The sequence below is a fragment of the Hyperolius riggenbachi genome, chromosome 7 (genome assembly GCF_040937935.1).
Source record: "Hyperolius riggenbachi isolate aHypRig1 chromosome 7, aHypRig1.pri, whole genome shotgun sequence".
NCBI lineage: Eukaryota > Metazoa > Chordata > Amphibia > Anura > Hyperoliidae > Hyperolius > Hyperolius riggenbachi.
The window spans coordinates 147,811,050-147,833,600 of record NC_090652.1 but is presented as its reverse complement, the minus strand read 5'-3'; the positions used below and the strand labels follow the sequence as shown (position 1 = coordinate 147,833,600).

Below are 22,551 nucleotides of genomic sequence, written 5' to 3'. Positions count from 1 at the left end.
GCAGTGACCAGAAAATCGTAATGTGGGCAGCAGACACCTGAAAATCACAATGTAGGCAGCAGACACCAGAAAATCATAATGTGTGCAGCAGACACCTGAAAATCACAATGTAGGCAGCAGACACTAGAAAAAAAAATGCACCTGTGAAAAAAAACCAATTCACTTACCTGACAGAAGTCTTCTCCTCTCCCGGCATCTGGCTCGCAGCTCCCCGAGTCCTCCTGCAGCTCATCTCCCGCGCTGACAGGCAGAGTGCAGGGCTACGGCAAGATGGCTGCCGAAGCCCTGTACTAGAGACACAAATAGTCTCCAGTGTAGGGCTTCTTCGGCGGCCATCTTGCCGTAGCCCTGCTCTGCCTGCCGGAGACTATGCAGGCTGCTGGAGCGGGGCTACGGGGAATGAACTGGCGCAGTGTCTATTAGATGCTGCGGCCAGTTGAGCACCTTGCTGGGGGGTCCAGAGCAGCGCTCCCCCCACGCACAGTGAGCGGGCCCCAGAGCAGCCCCGGGCCCCCCTGCGGCTGAGGGGGTCGCATCCCCGGTAGGTACGCCGGTGTCCACGTTTCTAAAGTTAAACTAGGAATATCTGCTTGCCACGACCGGAATAACTTGTCTATTTTAGCCTGTCCCTTAGAAGGGAATGTTTTGTATACCACAGAGACAACATGCTCCAGATCCTTTTTTATGATTTCCCCCTCAGTGGTATGGGTCTGCACCAATAGTGTTCTACTGCCCCCCCCCCCTGAGGAATTGTGCCTTAAAGGCATGTTGCAGCTGCAGATACCTAAAGTACATACTGTAGGGGATACTGTTATCCTGTCTGAGAGTGGCAAAGGATTTTATTTGGTGATTATCTGTTATATCTTTTAATTTATAAATCCCATAATCTGCCCAGGCTTTGGGGTCTGGCACTGTTAAGAATTCATGTAATGATGGGTTCATCCACAGTGGGGTATGGGGGGATATCTGTCCGGGCCGTTGAGAGATTTTATTTATTTTTTCCCCATATCTTGACAGTTACTAACATATTTGGCGTGGCTCTAGGAATTTGTCTGCTCCCTCTAAATGGTAGGCTGGAAAGTGCTAAGAAAGATCCCATTATTTCTGCTTCCAAGGCAGTTGCTGGATTGGTTGGGGACTGCTCAAACCACCATCTAATAGTGACTGCAGCTGAAGCCCAATAATAGTGTTCAAAGTCTGGTAACCCAATGCCTCCACTATTCTGGTCTCGTTGCAAAGTAGATAGTGCTATACGCGGAGTCTTAGGGTGGCATAACAGTGACGTGACCGCTTTATAAAAAGAATGGAAGTATTTGGCTGGGATATATACAGTGCTATTTCTAAAGTAGTACAAAAATTTCGGGAGCATGTTCATCTTAATAGCATTAGCACGGCCTAGTAGGGATAAAGGGAGCGTCTGCCACGTTTTGCATTTCTGCTGGAGTTTAGATAAGATCGGGTCTAGATTAAGATTATAAGAATCGTTAGTGTTTCTGGTGACCTTAATACCCAAATAGGTAAATTCTGCGACCCACTGAAGGGGAGTGGGAGCTGGTTGTACTGGTATCTGCCCATCTAACGGTAGTATGGTAGATTTGTCCCAGTTTACCTTGAACCCTGAGAATGTACCGTATTCTTTAATGATCCCTAGAGCATTAACCAAAGAGGGGCCAGAATCTGAGAGATACAGTAAGAGATCATCAGCATATAGCGAAAGTTTTTCTACCCTGGTACCATATGCAAGGCCCCCAACCAATGCGCTAGCTCGCAGGAGTATAGCAAGTGGTTCTACAACCATAGCGAATAAGGTGGGCGAAATCGGGCAGCCCTGACGGGTACCCCTGGAAAGGAAAAAAGGAACCGAGACTGTATGTCCTGTACGTACTCTGGCCCTCGGCGTGGTGTAAAGGGTCTTAAGCCAGCCGACAAATTTGTCACCCAGCCCAAAATGAAGGAGTGTTCCCCATAGGAAATTCCAGTCCACCACGTCGAAGGCCTTTTCCGCATCAAGCGATACTATAATGCGATCCCCGGTCTGATCATGAGTTATAGCCAGGTTAGTCATAAGCCTTCTCAAATTAATGTCCGTCCCCTTTCCAGGAATAAATCCTGATTGGTCAGGGTGTATGAGCTTTGTAATTATCATATTCAATCGAACAGATAGTATTTTTGCCAGTATTTTATAGTCTTGATTTAGCAATGAGATAGGTCTATATGACTTACATAGGGTAGGGTCTTTGCCCTTTTTTGGGAGAACCGTGATTAGAGCCTCGCACATGGACCCAGGGAGACTATCATTCTCAAGGATATGTTTAAATGTCTTTTGCAGGTATGGGACTATATCTTTGCTGTATTTTTTATAAAATTCAGCTGGTAGCCCGTCAACCCCTGGTGTTTTAGAATAGGTAGGCCTTTGATGACATCCCGTATCTCCTCTCTAGTGATGTCCGCCTCCAGGAAAACTCTGTCATCGGCGGACAACACCGGAAAGGATATTTTCCCCAAGTATCCCTCCAGCTGGGCTGCTGTATAGTCTGCGTCTGATGTGTATAGGGTTTGGTAATAGTGTAAAAATTCCTCATTGATGCCCTCTGATGTAGTCAGTGAGTCACCAGTAGGGGTTTTGATGGCCCCAATATGATATATTTGTTTTTCTTCCCCTATTAGATAGGCCAGAAGCTTGCCCGTTCTGTCTCCCTGCTCATATATCCTAAGAAGGCGCGCTGTCTCAACCCTCGAGGAAGCTATTAATTGTTTGTTAGACAAATGTGCCAGCGCTACCTGCCAGTTGTCATATGCGCTTTTAGATTTATGATTGAGGAAATCTTTTTCTGCTGCTTCTTCAGCCTGTTCTGCATTAAATAGAATAACTCTGTCCTGGAACCGGGCTTCCGATATTACTTTAATATAGTTTCCTCTGGCAACTGCCTTATATGCATCCCATACCACTGAGGGGGCAGCGGAAAGGCTATTAAATTGCCAGTATTCCGCCAAAGGCTGTTGCATGCTAAGTGTTACGAAATCGTGGTCAATCCAGCCTGGGGAGAGTTTCCAAAGGGGTCTGGGCGTGGTTGCTGATAATAGTAAAGTGGTTCCAAGCGGGGCATGGTCCGATATGCCTCTGGGCAGTAGTTTAGTGTGGCCCATCAGCACAGCCATAGAGGGAGAGGCCAACAACAGATCAATTCTTGACAATGCATGATAGGATGTTGAATGACATGTATATCCTGGTTGGTGAGGGTTGTGCATCCTCCACATATCTAATGATTTGTAGGATTGTGCCCAGTTGTATAGTAGCAAATTGTCCCTAGGGTTAGGTGTCATCCTATCCATAGAGGGGGAGAGAACCATAATAAAATCACCGCAGAGCAGTATTTTAGTCGTTGGGAATTTAGCTACTTTGCTCATGATTTCATTAACCCTCCTGGCGGTATATTAAAAATCGCCAGGGGGCAGCGCAGCCGTTTTTTTGATTTATTTATTTTTTTAAATCATGTAGCGAGCCTAGGGCTCGCTACATGATAGCCGCTGCTCAGCGGCATCCCCCCAGCCCCGCCGATCGCCTCCGATGGAGTCCCGATCCACCCCTTGCCGCTGCCTGGCGCTGATAGGCCAGGCAGCGCAGGGGTCTAGGGGGGGCTGTGTTGCGACGCGGATAGCGGGATCGAGCGCGGGGCGGCGATCGAAGTGCTGACGCAGCTAGCAAAGTGCTAGCTGCGTTCAGCAAAAAAAAAAATTACTCAAATCGGCCCAGCAGGGCCTGAGAAAACCTCCTGCGCGGCTTACCCCGAACCGCCAGGAAGGTTAAGCAAGGATAAATTTGCCGGAGGTGGATTGTATAGTCCCACCAATACTATCTCCTCTGTGTATATACAGGCATGGATTATTATATATCTACCCAATTCATCAATGTGGAGATGAATCAATTGAAAGGGAACTTTTTTGTGTATAAGGATCGCAACCCCCCTAGAATAGGATGAGTATGTAGCAATGGAGTAATGCCCTACCCACGTTTTTTTTAGTGCAAGTGTTCTACTGCCGTGCAGATGGGTTTCCGTTAAGACACAGATCTGAGGGCTGTGACTCTTAAGGTAGTTGAATACTAGAGACCTTTTTACTTTGGAGTTTAAGCCCCTGACGTTCCACAGTAATAGTTTAATCATCTTGGAGGTATATTATAAATATTTCACACAGTATAATAGATATTACATATTTACCACCTGGTGTTTGCGTGGTGTAAAGCACGGAGCGTGCACCCGAGTCAAGCCAGGCCCCGGCTAGAGCTGTATCAGAAAGAGTGGAGAAATGGTCAATACAGAGAAAAACGATTAAAACATTAACAGTGATAGGCCTTAACCAACATTGGCCTATAGGTCCCATTGTGGTTCTGCTATGAACTCCCCCCTCAGGGGGGAAAGAAACACACAAATGATCTCTTGAGATTCAAAAGGAAGGCTGTATACAGCCTGCTTGTGTATGGATGTATTTTCTATGTGTGGACATACTGTACATCAACCTACTTCCTGTTTTGGTGGCCATTTTGTTTGTTTATAAACAAACTTTTTAAAACTGTTTTTAACCACTTTTAATGCGGCGAGGAGCGGCGAAATTGTGACAGAGGGTAATAGGAGATGTCCCCTAACGCACTGGTATGTTTACTTTTGTGCAATTTTAACAATACAGATTCTCTTTAAGCAACATTTCTATATATGAGGAGACGTCCTTACCTTCAGCCCCCTCCGGGAGGCCCAGCAGCCTCAGGTTGTTTCGCCTGTTCCGGTTTTCTGCGTCCACCGCTCATTGTTCCAGAGCAGTGAGACGCTTATCCATGCGCGGAATGGCGGCGTCATGAGCCCGGACTAAGTTCTCTGTGTCGGAAGCGTGCCTTTCCAGGACCGGTTTACAGCGAGGTCCTCCCGAAGAAGGCCGAACTTGGAATCAAGGTGGTCAAATTTCTGAGTGAGGGCAGCTTGGCAGGTCTGGATGGCAGCAAGCAAGTCCACCGTGCTCGGGGCTGTATCGGGTTCCTCCGCTTCCATGTCCGCCACCTCCTCATTCTTGTCCGCCGTCTCCTCGTGCTTGTTAGACTTAGCGCGAGCAGTTTGCTTAGGCCGGGCCGGGGTGGCTGGGGCATCGGTTTGTGTCCCACCTTTGTCAGCTTTGTCCTTCTTGGAGTTTCGCTGCGCCATAGTGGTGGGGTAGGGAGATGGTCGGTTCGCCATGTGGGTATGGCGGGAGGGTCCCGGAGGAAGGTTCCAGAGGTCGTCTTCAGCGGTATTAATGACCCCTGCCGCGGTCGGTTCTTGTTCGCAGTAGGCTGGCTCGGTCATAGAGGCTGTGCAGGTGTTGGAGATGCCTGTTCAGGTCGATGGAGCAAGAGCAATGTGGAAATACGGGACGTCAGGCAGCGGAGCTCATGAACCCGCGTCCTCTCACTCCGCCATCTTGGCCACGCCCCAAGTTGTGTATCTTTTGTTTGATCTTCAATAAACATGATAAATAGAATAGAAATGTATAGGATAATTGCAAAGCAGGGAGTATTACATCCGGTGATTCATTAAAGAGACACTGATGCGAAGAAAAAATATGATATAATGATTTGTATGTGTAGTACAGCTAAGAAATAAAACATTAGGAGCAGAGACATAAGTCTAATATCGTTTCCAGTACAGGAAGAGTTAAGAAACTCCAGTTGTTATGTATGCAAAAGAGTAATTGAGTCTTCTAAAGCCTGTTACCTCAACTGTCATTCACTGTATTTTCTTTTTCTCTGCAGAGGACAGGTCAATAGTTCACTATCATGCTCTGTAAAATCATTTAGAATGCTGAGTAGTGTGTAAACTGCAAATATTAGAAAATGATACAATGTTATCAAAAAACACTATATAACTGAAAATAAAAATATGAGAATATTTTCTTTGCTACTAATGTTCTAGTAATTAACCATACTACACAACCAATTCATTATATCATTTTTTTTTTTCGCTTCAGTGTCTTTTTAAAGGACAACTAAAGCGAAAGGGGTATGAAGGCTGCCATATCTATTTCCTTAAGCAATACCATTAGCCTGCCTATCCTGCTGATCTTCTGCCTCTAATACTTGTAGCCATAGACCCTGAACAAGCATACAGCATATCAGGTGTTTCTGACATTATTGTCAGATCTGCCAAGATTAGCTGCATGCTTGTTTTTGGTGTTATGCTGGGAATACACCATACAATTTTCTGTTAGATTCTTCTGTTAGTTTTTTCTGTTATGCCGGGCATACATGGCTCGTTTTTTTATTATCAATCGAGCTGCTGATGGCTCGATTGATAATATCCGACAGGTCCGATTGCCGGATCGATTCTCCACTCGATACCTGCGGGCGGACAATAGTGGGGAATCAAGCGGAAGATAAGGAAGTGCCCGCGGGGACGAGTGGGAATCGATCCGGACAGCCGCGGGGACGAGCGGGGATGCACGGGGACGCGGCAGGAGTCGATCCGGCGGCTAATTGAGCCTCCGGATCTCATCGTGTAGTTCCCGCATTACATTTTCTGTTAGAATGCATAATTAGATTATTTTCTGTAGAGAATGGTCATTATCTCTGGTGCATTGTCTTCTGGTTATCTCCTGCTGAGTAGAACAATGCCTAATTGCTAGGCAGATAGATGGTTAGATAGATAATTTCCAACATGTTGGAATTTATCTATCTGGCAGGTAAATCTTACAGAGAATCTCACAGAAAATTGTATGGTGTATTCCCAGCATTATTCAAACACTACTGCAGCCAAATAGATCAGCAGGGCTGCAAGGTGTAAGAAACTATACGTTGGTTGCCATTGGCAACAACACTACACCTTTTTCACGGCACCAGCAACTCATTAATAAGCGCTGCAAACACGACTCTCATCACAGCAACAGCATAGGACAGCAATGGCTAACCCTGGCACTCCAGCTGTGGTGGAACTACAAGTCCCATGATGCATTGCAATACTCTGACAGCTCTAAGCATAACTCGGGGAGGCAGAGGCATGATGGGATTTGTAGTTTTGTCACAGCTGGAGTGCCAAGGTTAGCCATCACTGGCATAGGAGATAGAACTTCTTAGGCGTCCTCAATGTTTAGGAGTTTATTCAGTCAACAGATAAGACAGTACATTTCATTACATCTTAGCAAAGCAGATTGTTCTGTAGTAAGTCCTTTGCATTGCAGCTCTTGGCCACCTTCCTGGTGAAGGATAACCAGTCTTGGTCTTCTGTGTATCTATACTAAGTTACATCTATACTACGTACAGTATATACAGCATACAGTTAGATAAGATGACAAGACATAAATAAATAAAAGTAAAAGGTTGAAGCCAGCCGTCACAGGAAGCAAAGAGTGCCTCTCCGTAGGCCGGTGGCTGTTTTAATACCGACCAGGAAAGAGTTAAATGTGACATTATCTGAGCCATACCTCCAAGCCTACAATTGGCGGGCATGGGCATGTGACCTACCTTATTAATTCATATTCCTTTACTTTATACCCTAGTTACAAAGAATGCAATGTTTTGTAAATATCGGCTTTGTTTACCTTTCTGTCGTCGTAACAGTCGGGGCAGTTTAGACCTGTGGCCTTCCACAAGGAACATGTTCCTGGTAACTGACTGCATCATCTCTTCTGTGAGAAACTCTCCTTAAAGGCGACTCTGCGAATCAAGCCTTTCAACTAAACTTAGTCCAAGTAACTGAGGCCTACAAATTAAATCATACAATACTTAAATTATAACACAAGGCAATTGGTATTATTTAAAAGGAAATAAATATGGCTGCCTTCATATTCCTCTCACTACAGGTGTCCCTTAAGTCATTCTGACAGTGAATACTAGTTTTAGAATAACTGCAAGCTAGAGGGATGGCCTTCTGAATTACAAAATATTTTTTTATGTATTTTCAGGATTGGTATTTTCTTTTCTCCGTTGCTACCAATTATACAGATGATCAAACTTTTTATAATATTTTATGTGAAGAAGGTAAGTGTTGCATTTATTTGCCTGTGATTACAGTAACAGACATGTTTGTGTATTGTTAATGTGCTGACCCTAATACCACAGTGACTTATTGCTGAAAGAATTCATGTGGTGAATAGAAGTGTTACTTGACATAATGCTGCATCTTATCTGGTCACATAGTACTGATCACCTATAAGCCCTATTTTTTTCAAATAAAAGCTATGGTCAGGGTTCCCTCATAAATATGATTTTATACATGTGGTTTCTTTGTGCTGAAGTTCTTTTTAGGACATATTCCTCTTTTTTTACTGGCAATTCTCTCTCTCTGAACAAATCCAGCACTACCTGAATGTTTGACCTGATCTGCGTCTCCATTATAAACAAATATCTGACAAAGGTGGTGTAACAGGATTGATAACCCATTAGTGTCTTGAATAGGCAGCTCTGGGAGTGTATACAGCGCTATATCATTGGGGTGATCATGGTGGTACCTCTGAACTAGCTAATTAGTACATGAGTCTTTTAGCAGACCCCATACCCACTTTATAGTAGTGTAAATTATAGTCTTTTTGAGGTTTCTGGTGCCACCAACAGTTAGAGACTACCCAGCAAGCTCATGGTGAACCAGAACTCTACCCCTCCACTAGGAGTGTGTAAGGGGCTACAAAGGACCAAAAAAAGCCCTTTTACCAAAATGTTAGGAGAAACAAAAGTTTGCCTTCTTAAAAGGTATTTGTGATAATTCAGGTTGGAGTGAGCATATGATCTACATTTTTGAAGAAGTTTCACTTTATGTTACCTACAGACAAGACATAATAGTCAGCCAATCAGAGAAGGCTCTCTCCCTCTTTTAAATAAGAATTTTACAGGCATTCTTTACAAACATAATTACTTGTCTTTAGCTTGACTGTTAACATTTCTTGTGGAAGGGTAGACAGGAATGCAAGACCTCCAGAAACACTATAATGATTAAGAAGCAACAAACCTTCAGATATGGCCTTGGGAGGTCTAGCACAGGCTTGGAGCACTGACACACATTAGATTGTCTCCTAGGCAGACTGCGGTGAGTGGATTGGGAGGCAGCTATCTTATGTCCGTAATTAACTTTAAAGCAGGATTGTCAGCCACAAAATCAAATTCCATTTACCCACTGCTATGATGTTTTATTATGCAGGCCATACATCCTGGCCCTGCACTGCAAGCATTCCAATGGTATCATAAATGTTTCTGCTTTTATGAATCTTATCTTAGTCCGCCTGGCTCTTTCTGGTACATTGCCAGGGGGGGGGGGGGCTCCCACATTTCTGCTCCTCAATGATTGGCTGAGGGCAGTTCAGTGTGGCTAGAGGTTGAGAAGGGATACACCTCACCCCTCTGCAGAAGCTGCTGAAATACATCTATGCTGTGCTCACATGTGTTTACAAAGCAAGCTAGATATGACAGTGCCGTTTCTAGGAGGAAAAAAAAAAAGTAGGGCCCCATATACACATCAGTTGGTACGCATTTTTTTTCCTCTCCATAGCAGTACATTATGAAAAATCTTTCAGTTAAAACGCGTATAGTATGAACTGAGCCATTGGGATACATGGGCTTTACTTTGAAAATCATTTGTCCATTCAACTGAGAGCAACTGATTAAGTGTAAATGGGTCCTTAGGGAGGAAATGACATCAGGATTGGCTTCAGTCAAAGGCAGTAAAGATGGGAAATGCCTGGAAACAGATTTCTCTTTATTTACTATGTAAAATTCACTGAAATCAAAATGTGGACTGTACAATACATATGTTATAGAACAAGTATTTTTACCCCTGGGATACTATGGCTGTCCCTGCTGCTTTAAACGCACAAACAACCAAGGTAATATTTTGAGCTGGTGCTGATTGCATTGTACATCATTTGATATATATTGGAAAGTTTGAACTGGCAGAGAGAGACCTAATTTTAAGGATGTGGCTGAATTGATGCACAGGGTTTTCCCCACAGGCAAAACTGAGAAATAAAAGATTCTTGTCAATGCTTCAGCCTATTGGTTTTCTTCTAAAACTGAAATGTAAATTAGTGACCCTTCTCTCTGCATGTAGGTGAGCCTGATGATGAACTGCACCCCTCCAAGGAGAGCCTGGAGAGCATCCCAGATGACCACAGTCTTCATTTTTCTCCTGTTTTTCCCATCTTTTGTTGGAGTGCTCTGCGTAATTGGTGTTACTGTATGGAGGTATAGAAAAACTTCAAGTTCAAAGTCCAATAGAGTGAAATTATTTGAAAGCCGCTCTTGTAAATTAAAAACAGTCTCATAAAGTATGTTACTGCTAATATTCAATGCTGCTAAACCCCATGTGGCAACAAGCACAACATGATACATACACTTTATACTTAAAGAACCTGTTTGTGACTTTTTTTTAATTAGGCAATAAGATCCTTTTAACAGAAAGACAATTTTTAGATGTTTAAATTTTATTTTTTTCTTTACTTTTTAAATATTACCAATGCATTCAGGTATTGCCCAGGACAGCTGAACTGAAAAGTGTGGGCCTCTGCTGCCTGAACAATAGCATCCCACATAATCCTTAGCAGTGGGGATACTCTGCAAAAAGGAGGCTGGAAATCCTCAATGCACCTTGCAAGTCACCCTTTCCTGATATCAAGGAAAAGGGCCTCAACCCCACCTCTGGTGCCCAGGAGAAAGAGGGGTAATTACCCCTATGTTGAAGCATAGGGGCAGGAGTTGACATATTTGAATTGGGAACCCCTCTTGATAAGGGAGCACCCAGTTACATTGCCCATTCCCTCTAGTAGTTAAACAGTAAAAAAAAAAAAATACTTGACACAGTAGAAAAAATAGTTTAATTTCCTAATTTTTTTAAAAACAATATTTAACCATAATGAGCTATCCTTATAAATGCAATCCTCTTTGGATCGTCTGTCTATCTTGACTGTAGGCCCCCAACAGCCCGTCCAAAACTCTGCTATACTGATAAGTGGGCTCTGGGAAAAGCATCCTCAAATCATCCTACTGGGTTCTCAACCTCAGCATGACAGATTTTGATTTGTCACATCAGTGGATCAATGGGGAACTCCACTGGATGGTCCTCACAGTTTCCTGTGACAGGGGTTTCACCACAATATCAGCCATACAGAGCCCGCTGATGATCCGTTTGTGAAAAAGAAAAGATTTCTCATGGGAAAGGGGGTATAAGCTACTGATTGGGATGAAGTTCAATTCTTGGTTACGGTTTCTCTTTAAGTAGCAGTTTTACATTAGTGATTGTGTCTCTATGTTTATATTATTAAATACTATTATTATTATTATTATTAGTAGTAGTAGTAGTAGTAGTAGTAGTAGTATTATTAGTATTATTCATAATAATTATTATTTTTAGGCGGATCCCTTCCAAGACATGTGGCCCTTTCCGGACACTGCTCACTCCATATGATTCCATTCAGGACTGGATAAATAGCATTAAAGTTTTTAAAAATGCAGAGTGGGTGGTATGGATCTACAACAACCTGGTTGAAAGTGTTCTCTTCTTCTACATCCTCACCATGATTGTTCTGTAAGTATCTCCCCTGCTCAGTAACTTTTGCGGTTTCTTCAGTAATATCCCTATAAGCATTGCACCCTGCACATTAATCAGCACAGAGTACTGCACCTTGCTGGGCACATCATTCCTTCATTCATTCATCAACAAAATCTTAGTAAATCCAGGGCTGTAAGGCCTGGCACCCACTAGCAGTGCTTTGCGACAGATTGCAAAGCACCCTTGATTTCCAAAATCACAGAAGTTTGTGAGTTTGACCACGATTCCCAGAGAGCTCACTATTTGGCTCTGCAGCCTCTGATGCAATTGCTCCAGGATTGCTCCCAAAAAGCTGCATGCATCGATTTTTAAGGCTGCAAGTGTGGCCACCACCACAGGGTTCCACTGGTGTGGCATTCTGCAGATCACCGGTGAACTGCGAGCACTTCAAAATCCAGTGGGTCCCAGGCATAAATGACGTACTCTGCAGTTGGACTTGAGTCAGGTTATAGCATAATTCTCACTGATAGGACATAAAAACATGGCAGAGAAACATTTCTAATGGTAGCTGTGCATTAACAGATTGCCACCTAATGTGGCAAAATATACATCCCTCTCTGATGTGAATCTGATCAGAGAGGGATGGATTCCTTCCACACACTGCACATATTGAAAATCGAATGAACCACAGCATTGCACTGCTCAATGCAGTGCAATGCTATGGACTGTTGATATCCCACGGCTTAATGCTATGGGCTGTCGATATACCACTGCTATAGCCCTGTGCCTGATTGATTTTATCCATATGGTCTGATCAACAATCTTGATCAGTATTTATCCAAAATCAATCAAAATTACGATCAGTCGGATATGTTGGGGCATAAATCTCTGGCACAATTGATTCCAATGCTCGAGTCTACTGGGAATCGCATAGGAAAATCTACAAGTGTGTGTCTATCTTTAGAGCAGGGAACAAAAAAAAGGTTAATAGTTCAAGATCAAAAACTGTGAAACATTGAAAACTGATCACCTGATTTTTAGCTTTTAAACTCAAAATACACAAATATACAGAAATATTTAAAGTTCAAAAGGATTCATAAACTTTAAAGCACCACTGGAGTGTTATGCTTATAAAAGGAGATGACAAGTGTTAGGGATAGCCAGAATTAGTGGTGATCATAATGTGTTAATTTTGCATACATTACATTTTGTGTAAAATTTTGCAATTAGGATCACTCGGAATTACAATTTACAAATGTTATTGATTTCACATAATCCATTTGTAATTACTCGCAATTAACAAAATTTCACTACCACCAACTTTAGTGATTAAAAGCAAAGCCTTCCCCCCCATACATGTTATTGTCTCCAAATTTGCTAGTTATGTTGAGGGGAATAGTGGAAAAGATTCAAAGAGACCTCGTAGTTTTTGAGAAAATGAATTTTAAAATTTCAAAGAAAAAAATGGTTGTTTGTCAAGATATCCAGAGTTATATTGGAGTGCAGCATTGTGAAGGATATTGATGTGAGATCATTAATTAAAGGTATTTATGGTTATTAAAGAATAATAAAATACTTTATTTGAGGTTGCATTTTTATTTATTTTTTTAACTCTTTGTGGAAACGGGTGTCACGGAAGAGCCGTGAGAAAAGAGAATGCAATCGCAATCGGTTTGCTGCACCGATTGCCGTTGCATTGCCAGATCTAGATTGTATGTCTATGGATACCAGGCAGTCAAGCCTGGGGGGTCTCTGTTGCAATCATTGGTGTTAGAGTTCTTTTCATGAAAGCCAAGTATGCTGTCTGATAAGGCTTGTGTGGTTAATTAACTTGTTCAAAAAGAATTCCTTACTGGCCAGTGACACAGAGGTGTGAAACCCTAGCCTACTATAATACATCAAAGGTTGTTGTCAGGAACTGGCCCCGCGGCAAGCCTGCAGATACGGTTCCCGACTGCGAGTTTGACCAGATCGAGAGGGGAGCAGCCTTATTTAAGCTACAACAAAGCTGTCGCCCCTCAAAGCACTTCTCACTGCCACCACTAGCTGTTGCTAGACACTTCCACTCTGCTGTCGAGTGATCTACACGCAGTCCGCGTTTTTGTATTCGGGTCAGCTTTGCGCTTTAGGCCGAATACGGGAACGCCACGCACACACAGAGTACAATTGTACAGTAGCAAGGCACAATCAGGCACTGAATCTTGTAACGCAAGGTACACTGCCGTCTCTCTAGGCTATGAGCGTTAGCTTAGTACAGCAGAAGTCAAACTTATTAAATAACGATTTAATATTCCAGAAAAAAGTGGAACAATGCAGAAAATAATATATACAAAAGATTTACAGAAAACAAAGTAAAAATTACAAAATAAAAGTTACAAAGATACACAAGACAATTTGCTTAAAAATAAAACGGGAATAAACGGAAATTGAACTTTTACCAGCGCAAATGTCCAACCGTGGAGGGACACGAATTTTCCGATTCGATCGGGATCATCTCTAGTGATGCGCTACCCTCAGGAGAAGATGATTTGTGAAGGTCTTCTGCTGGCTCTTATAGCCCGATTTGTTGCCCAGGGCAATGGATGCTCAGTCCCCCAATCTAAAAGCAATTTCCCCAAAGTGTGACATCACCGTCTGCCGAGCCGAATTAAATTTCCAGACATAATTTAATTCCCTTTCTGAAAGTTTTGGTAAATTTTTCTTTACTATTACTACAGTTGCATTGATGGTTATGGCTACCTTACTCAATTAATGTTTAATAACTATTCTTCAATTTATGCTTACTGCTTCACTGGGCTATAATAATAAGTTAAGGGTTTTGTAATGAAGAATTACTACGTGTTTATTACTTATTACTTGTACCTGTACCTGACTTGTCTTGGTAACGCCTGTTTATGTTATGATAAAACCTAATAAAAATCTTAAATGTGAAAAAAAAAATTAATTCCAGTCTCCCATAGATCTAACTTCCACATGGAAAAGTGTATTTTAGCACACACATCAAAAGACTTCCCTACTCCAAGTTACAGGTGACAAACACATTGGTGACAACTTTGAGCAAGGCTTTCAACATTCCAGCAGGCTGTCATATGTAAATTCCAGAGTTTCCTGTTAGCCCCTTGACGTTCCCAGACTCCGGTATATTGGCTTGTTTACATATACACAAAGTTCAAAGCGATGCAAGATCCAGGACAGAATAGAGGGTCGTTACCTCATTACCTGTATCCAGAGGAACTGAATGCAAATGTAGTTTCACAGACAATCACATCTGAGACAGCAGATCAAAGGTGACTGGCTAGTGGCCTAATGAGCCATTTCCTTGCTCTATTGTTCACAGGCGTTCACCTTCAGATGCAAATGTACTATTCTGGCCTACAGGAGATCCAATTAGCAGCGTCCAACTTCCAGAGGAACTGAATACAGAAGCTCAAAGTAGCAGCTTCTTTCAGCCCTACACATGATACAAAATGAAAAATATGGCTTCTATGTTCTGCATATTACCGTACATATCATCATCATCACATAGATCCTCACAGTTTTTGTAGCTGGTCACCCTTAGATGATAATTAACACACCAAAGGGTCGCTTTCCTCCAAGTGAAGCCAAAGGAAGCTAGCTCCACAGGGGTCCACGGAAGAGCTAGCCACCCTGGCACCACTTGGGGGCAGATTTAAATGCATGTGGTTTATGATTTCAGTCTGTTAAATTAAAACCGTGTATAGCACAGCTATGAAAATCATATAGTCTCATTCGTTAAAATCTGCCCAATGTGCTGATATAAAATTCATAACAGTTACTCGTCCGGTTATTGGTGTACGACCCTTCTCGAGGGCAGGACAGCCTAAAGCACTCATGCAAGATGTCATATTAATCTGTATTTTCTGACAATTATGAATCTGCTATCCACCTAAATATGACATGTATTGTTTATGAGTTACAATGTTTTACAATTTAAGCTCAAAATCCTCCTAGGAGGAGGTGGGCTGTTATTGGTGGGTAATTCAAAGGGGGCAGGCATTGCCACACCCCCAAACCAGCTTCATCAAAAGCACATTGCCAGCAGGCGGACTTCAGTCCTCCATCTTAACATCATCTGGATTACAACTAGACTTGCTGCTGGGCAGAGGACCACCCAGCAGCCATCTTGGAACTGTAACCTCTGCTTGGATTACAAAATATGCTTAAAGGCCTATGATTCTGAAACCAAGGTCTTTGCATTTCTTTTCCCAGAAGGACATATTTCCACGAACTTAAAGAGAACCCGAGGTGGGTTTGAAGAATGTTATCTGCATACAGAGGCTGGATCTGCCTATACAGCCCAGCCTCTGTTGCTATCCCAAACCCCCCTAAGGTCCCCCTGCACTCTGCAATCCCTCATAAATCACAGCCACGCTGCTGACAAACAGCTTGTCAGAGCTGGCTGTGTTTATCTCTATAGTGTCAGTCTGCTGCTCTCCCCGCCTCCTGCAGAACTCCGGTCCCCGCCTGCATCCCTTCCCTTCCTGCTGATTGGAGGGAAGGGATGGGGGCAGGGACCGGAGCTATGCAGGAGGCGGGGAGCAGCCGAGACTGACACTACAGATGTAAACACAGCCTCATAGCACGGCTGTGATTTATGGGGGATTGCAGAGTGCAGGGGGACCTTAGGGGGGTTTGGGATAGCAACAGAGGCTGGGCTGTATAGGCAGATCCAGCCTCTGTATGCAGATAACATTCTTTAAACACACCTCGGGTTCTCTTTAAGTATTTTCTCCCTTTTTATTTTCATACCGGCTACTAATGTTTCTATAATTGTTGATTTTAATGATTTTCTGTATATATTAATTATTTGTATTGCATTTTACATAAACAACGCTAACATCATTTATTTGTTCAGCTACACCTATTATTCAGCCACACAAAACTGAACCCTGGCTTCTCTACAGTCGCTACTATTGTTGATAGCTAGATCAAATAGAGTGTGTTGAACTGTTTTTATTTGCAGGTCTAGAATCAGCCAGTCAGTGGGTTCCTCTGTCCCATGGTAACAGAGGTGGTGGCATTAATACCCTGAAATAGTGTGTAATTTGTATTACCGTAAGTCACAGGCTCCCTTCTAGTCGATCTGCTGCCAAAATCCCAGCGGTTTCTGCGCACCGATTGCCACCACAGATTGCCTGGTCTGCATGCTGAAACCGAGTGGAAGGCATTGTGTGGTGCGGGTACTAGGGGGCTTGTGACAGTGTTTGGCAGCATTTGGGATCTGTGTTGTGCTTAAAGTATCTCAGATAGCGCTATCAAATTAGCCCTGTCGAGAAACGAACTAATTCGTTGGTGTTGTAGCTGAATGCAATATATTTTTTATATATACAGAGAGACTGTGTAGCCAGTACACCTCCCCAAAAGTTTTATTTTATTTGGCGTGAAAATGTCCGGGAACTACAAGATCATGTGCCAAGCAGATGTGGAAAATCTTTGTCAGCTGTGGGGCATTGACACCCTCCGCAAGACAAAGCAGGACATGGTGACAGACTTGTTTCAATGGGATACCCAGCAACTGCAGGAGTGGAATGTGTCCCCTGAGGAGGACACCGGCCCATCTAACTCAAGTCGAGGGGAACCAGAGACGGAAGATCCTATGCGTACCGAGGTTGTGCATCCTGAGGGCCTGCTACAACGGCTACGCAGGAGACTGTCAGTATGGACCCCGATCTCAGAGCTTCTCCAAGTACTGTCCATTTGTGCTGACCCGGTAATGCAGCTGGCATTACAGAAGCTGATGGACACTGACCTGGAAAAAAACCTGCAGTACATGCAAGCGCTTGAAGAGCGCCAGGCTGCAGAAGCGCATGAGGAGCGACAGGCGGCAGAAGCGCGCGAGGAGCGCCAGGCGGCAGAAGTGCGTGAGGAGCGGCAGGCTGCAGAAGTGCGTGCAGAACGCCAAGCGCATGAGGAGTGCTAAGCTACAGAATGGGAGCGCCAACGACAGCATGAACTGAACATGGCAAAAGTGCAACAGGCCAGCCAGAGTTCATCGCCCAGCCTCCCTGCTGAAGGAGCCGCATCACCCGTGAGTGCAAAATTTAAATTTGCTACTATTGAAAAAGACACTGACATTGACTTGTTCTTGCGATCTTTTGAAAAAGCATGCTGTCAGTATCGTCTGTCCCAAGACCAGTGGGCCAGACATCTGACGCCTTTGCTGCGCTACAAAGTGCTTGATGCTTTCGCAGAGTTACCTGCGGAAAAAGATAATGATTATGCCGCTATAAAAGACGCTATCATTGCTAAATATCAGCTGACGCCAGAAGCCTATCGCAAAAGTTCAGGTCCTGGCAGAAAAAATCTACGGACTCTTATCGAGATGTGGTCAGCAGCTTACTCACCACACTCTGCCAGTGGACTCTAGGCCTCACCAAAGGGTCTTATGATGTCCTAGAGGACTTGATAGTCCTAGAACAGTTTCTGAACATTTACCCTGCTGATGTACAACATTTTGTGCTGGAGCGCAAGCCTGCGTCAGCAACTGTCGCTGCAGACCTCGCTGAAAACTTTGCGACTACCCGGGTGCCTGACAAACGCAGACCTGACACCATCCAGCTGGAGAGGAGGTCAGCCCAATACCCTGGCAGACTCTCCTGCCCCTGTGAGCCGTCCACCACAGAGGCCACCCAGCGCAGCTGCTGCGCCTAGGCCTGCAGCACCTGAGGGGGTCACCTGTCACTACTGCCGCAAGCCCAGACACATGAAATTCGACTGTCCTGCGCGGAGGCAGACCCCACCAGCACCTGTACCACCTGTACCTCACCCACAGCAGATGCAACCAGCCAGCGAACCACAGCCTAAATCATCAGATTTTGTTTTGTTTGCCTACGGAAAGGAAATCCGTGACCGAATCCACCAGCAGCAGCCTGTTAGAGTGAACTACAAGATTGTCACCGCATTCCGAGACACCGGAGCAGACATCACACTGCAATTTTAGAGCAGATGCAGAGACGAGCTACAAAATTGATACGTGGGATGGAAGGTCTCGCTTACCAAGAAAGGTTAGATAAACTGGGTTTATTTAGTCTAGAGAAAAGACGCCTTAGAGGAGATCTAATTAACATGTATAAATACATCAGAGGGCAATATATTAGCTTGGCGGATGAGCTTTTTGTCCCTAGGCCTTCTTAAAGGACTAGAGGACATGATCTGCGCATGGAGGAAAAACGTTTTAGCCATTAATTTAGGAAAGGGTTCTTTACAGTAAGAGTGATTAAGATGTGGAATGCATTGCCACAGGAAGTCGTTATGGCAAACTCTATACCTGCATTTAAAGGGGGCTTAGATGCTTTCCTTGCGTTGAAAGACATCCATGGCTACAATTACTAGGTTATGCCTAATGATGTTGATCCAGGGATTTTATCTGATTGCCATCTGGAGTCAGGAAGGAATTTTTCCCTTTTGGGGCTAATTGGACCATGCCTTGTTTGGGTTTTTTCGCCTTCCTCTGGATCAACAGGGGTATGTGAGAGACGGGCTGGAGTTGTACTTTGTACTGGTTGAACTCGATGGACGTATGTCTTTTTTCAACCAAAATAACTATGTAACTATGTAACTAAGACACTGCACACCATATGAAAGGCCCATCTCCATTCCTCAGTATAACACCATAGTATCATGTTAGTTCACTCACACCTTGTTCCAATGGAGAGCATCAGCTCCAACCGATCCCTTGCTCTTACTGGAGTAGAGGGCACCCTTTTACACATAGCCCAAGCGAGAGTGAAGCTCAACTGGGGGTTGGGGGTTCAAGAAAGGGTTGTTGGGGTTGTAGATGATCTCCTGGTCCCTGTGTTATTGAGGACTGATTTGGGCAAGCTTGTGTCCTATTATGAACCTGCCGCAACCGCCTCGACGCTCACGAAAGGAGACGGACTCTCCGCCCACCACCAGGTACTTTACACACTGGGGGGAGCACCAGAAGGGAGGTGGGTTGAATGTGCCCAGTTCAAGGGTACCGGGTTCAATAGTACCTGAGTCAAAGGTACCTGTGTTTAATGTACAAACTGTCTGTGATGAAAATGTTACTGTACCTGTCACTGTCATTAATGCCTGTGTCAATGATGTGAAGAATGTCAATTATTGTAATGCAAATGCTGTGCCTGTACTAGCAGTCACCCAGAGTGCTGCAAGGGTTGTGGGCTCCGTGCCGAATTCCTCGTTCAGTACTGACCCCAGCAATGAGAACTTTCAGCCGCTGGCCTCATGTGACATGAGCCAGCTGGCTGAAACTGAAAGCGCTGCAAGGGTTGTGGGCTCAGTGCCGGACTCTTCGTCCAGTGCTGACCCCAGAAGTGAGAACCTTCAGCCGTTGACTTCATGGGACATAAACTAGCTGGCTGAAACTGACAGTGCTGCATTCACAGCAGCGCTACAAAGTGACCCAAGCCTGGAGGCACTCAGGCAGCAAGCCTCTGAGCCCCTCACCCGACGGGGCCGCTTTCAAAGTATATTGGAAAGGTGGAAGACTGTACAGCGAGGCTGTGCAGCCAACTACAGGTAACCCACATGCAAATACCAAGTGGCTTGTGGTACTGAGTGCATTCAGGGGGCATGTGCTGCACTCCGCACATGACGGCCCTCTGGCCAGGCACTTGGGGGTGCGCAAGATATTTGCCTGTATTCGAAAACAGTTTTACTGGCCCAGGATGAACATGGATGTAGCAAAATACTGCAAGGCGTAGCACACGCACGTCTGTCAGGAGCTGGGAAGGTCCAGGGATTCCCGCGGGGTTCCCTTAGGTCCACAGCCACTTAGCAAGGACCCCTTGTGTGGGGTGGCTGTTGACCTACCTGACCCAATGCCCGTTGTAACCAGTCCTGGCAGACGCCACATCCGAACGCGGTGGCGCAAACGCCCTGTCCAGAAAGGTCCATGTCGGGTCAAACCTGAGGGTAGCGGACAGCGACCTGTCCAGATGAACCGAGCCTGAGGCTCCAATGGGTTATCCCGCCGTACCGTCAGCCAGATCAGCGGCAATGCCACACATCTTGTGGATGCCTGGCTGAAGCCTCTATCCTTGGGGGGAGGTGTCACGTAAGAGCCATGAGAAAAGAGAACGCAATCGCAATCGGTTTGCTGCACCGATTGTCGTTGCGTTGCCAGATCTAGATTGTATGTCTATGGATACTAGGCAGTCAAGCCTGGGGGTCTCTGTTGCAATAATAGGTGTTCGAGTTCTTTTCATGAAATCAACGTATGCTGTCTGATAGGGCCTGTGTGGTTAATTAACTTGTTCAAAAAGAATTCCTTGCTGGCCAGTGACACATACATCAAAGGTTGTTGTAGCTGGTCACCCTTAGATGATAATTATCACACCAAAGGGTCGCTTTCCTCCAAGGGAGGCCAAAGAAAGCTAGCTCCACAGGGGTCCACGGAAGAGCTAGCTGCCCTGGCACTGCTTGGGGGCAGATTTAAATGCATGTGGTTTATGATTTCTGTCTGTTAAATGAAAACCGTGTATAGCACAGCTATGAAATTCATATAGTCTTATTCGTTAAACTCTGCCCAATGTGCTGATATAAAATTCATAACAATAACCCGTCCGGTTATTGGTGTACGACCCTTCTCGGGAACAGTACAGCCTAACGCACTCATGCAAGATGTCATATTAATCGGTATTTTCTGACAATTATGAATCTGCTATCCACCTAAATATGACATGTATCATTTATGAGTTACAGTGTTTTACAAATTAAGCTCAAAATCCTCCTGGGAGGAGGTGGGCTGTCATTGGTGGGTAATTCAGAGGGGGCAGGCATTGCCACACCCTCAAACCAGCTTCATCAAAAGCACATTGCCAGCAGGCGGACTTCAGTCCTCCATCTTAACATCATCTGGATTACAACTAGACTTGCTGCTGGGCAGAGGACCACCCAGCAGCCATCTTGGAACTGTAACCTCTGCTTGGATTACAAAATATGCTTAACGGCCTATGATTCTGAAACCAAGGACTTTGCATTTATTTTCCCAGAATGACATATTCCACTCTATTAGTGAGAGGAAAAGGAGGTAAAATTAATTTGAATGCTAAGGTGTATGACCGAGCAATAAACCGTTAAAGTTATGAAGTGCCAAATTATTTAAAAATCGCCTGGTCACTGGGGGGTATAAACCTCAGGGCTCAAGTGGTTAAAGTGTACCACAGCAAAATGTCATTTTACCAAGATTAAGAACCTTTTTTTCTTTGAATTATTAGAATCGATTTTCTCAAGAACTACAAGGATTTTAATAAAAAAATGTTTTAGACTTTGTCCCACTATTCCCCTTACCTAGCAAATTTGGTTATAATAGCTTGTATTAGGATTTTCTATTGACCGCTAAAATCGGCAGAATTAACCTTAATGTAAATTATGACATTTTTGTAATAATGTGTAATTAAAAGGAACCTAAACTTCACTTACCTGGCAGCCCCCTGCAGCCATCCTGTGCCCTCACAGTCACTCACGGCTCCTCCGGTCCCCCGCCAACAGCTAGTTTCGTTTTTGCCAACTCGGAGTCTGCGGGCCGCCATGCGTACCTTTGCACGTGTTCCTGTTGGTGCAGGAAGCTTTCGCGGATGGCAACATGTATCTTTGTACGCGTTGCACCTGCACCTGTTTTGAGTGAAATTAATGATGACATTTGGCAAAAATTTCACATTACGCATTTGCATCATATTTGCAAATTTTGATGCAAAATTACGATTATGCGAAATGTGAGCTCGTCACTAGCCTGAAGGTTAGTGTCAGCCTTATCAAGGGTGGTAACCATCAGTTGAACATATACATATGATAAGCACGCCACGTAAAATGTTGTATAACACATTTTTAAGTTTTAAAGGCTAATGGAGATCAGTAGAATAGTGCCAAAACATATTATCAGGAAGCTTTCTCAGTTGAAATGTGAAAAAGTAGAGCAGAGGGTAGGCACAATGGACTCAATGCAAGACTTTTGGAGGGTTCTTTAAAAGGCAACAAGGATATTGTTGGCTAAATGGCTAATGCACTTACCAATGTCAAACCGCACACTGCATGGTCTGGGATAAAGAGTTAC

At 44.2% G+C, this 22,551-nt stretch overlaps 1 protein-coding gene and 1 long non-coding RNA gene across 4 annotated transcripts in view; one reads left to right on the top strand and one right to left on the bottom strand.

The window, feature by feature from the left end:
- TMC5 (transmembrane channel like 5) overlaps positions 1-22,551 on the top strand; it is a 243,192-nt gene that overhangs the window by 204,593 nt on the left and 16,048 nt on the right. For all 3 annotated transcript variants that reach the window (XM_068244746.1, XM_068244745.1, XM_068244747.1), the window contains 3 exons: positions 7,921-7,996; positions 10,056-10,189; positions 11,355-11,528. In XM_068244746.1, coding sequence (XP_068100847.1) covers positions 7,921-7,996; positions 10,056-10,189; positions 11,355-11,528 — 384 coding nt within the window. The remainder of the gene's footprint in view (positions 1-7,920; positions 7,997-10,055; positions 10,190-11,354; positions 11,529-22,551) is intronic.
- LOC137525685 (uncharacterized) lies at positions 4,219-7,638 on the bottom strand. The gene is made up of 3 exons (XR_011022972.1): positions 7,558-7,638; positions 4,728-5,481; positions 4,219-4,283 (listed from the first exon to the last, which is right to left on the bottom strand). It is a non-coding gene; the product is annotated as an uncharacterized lncRNA (long non-coding RNA).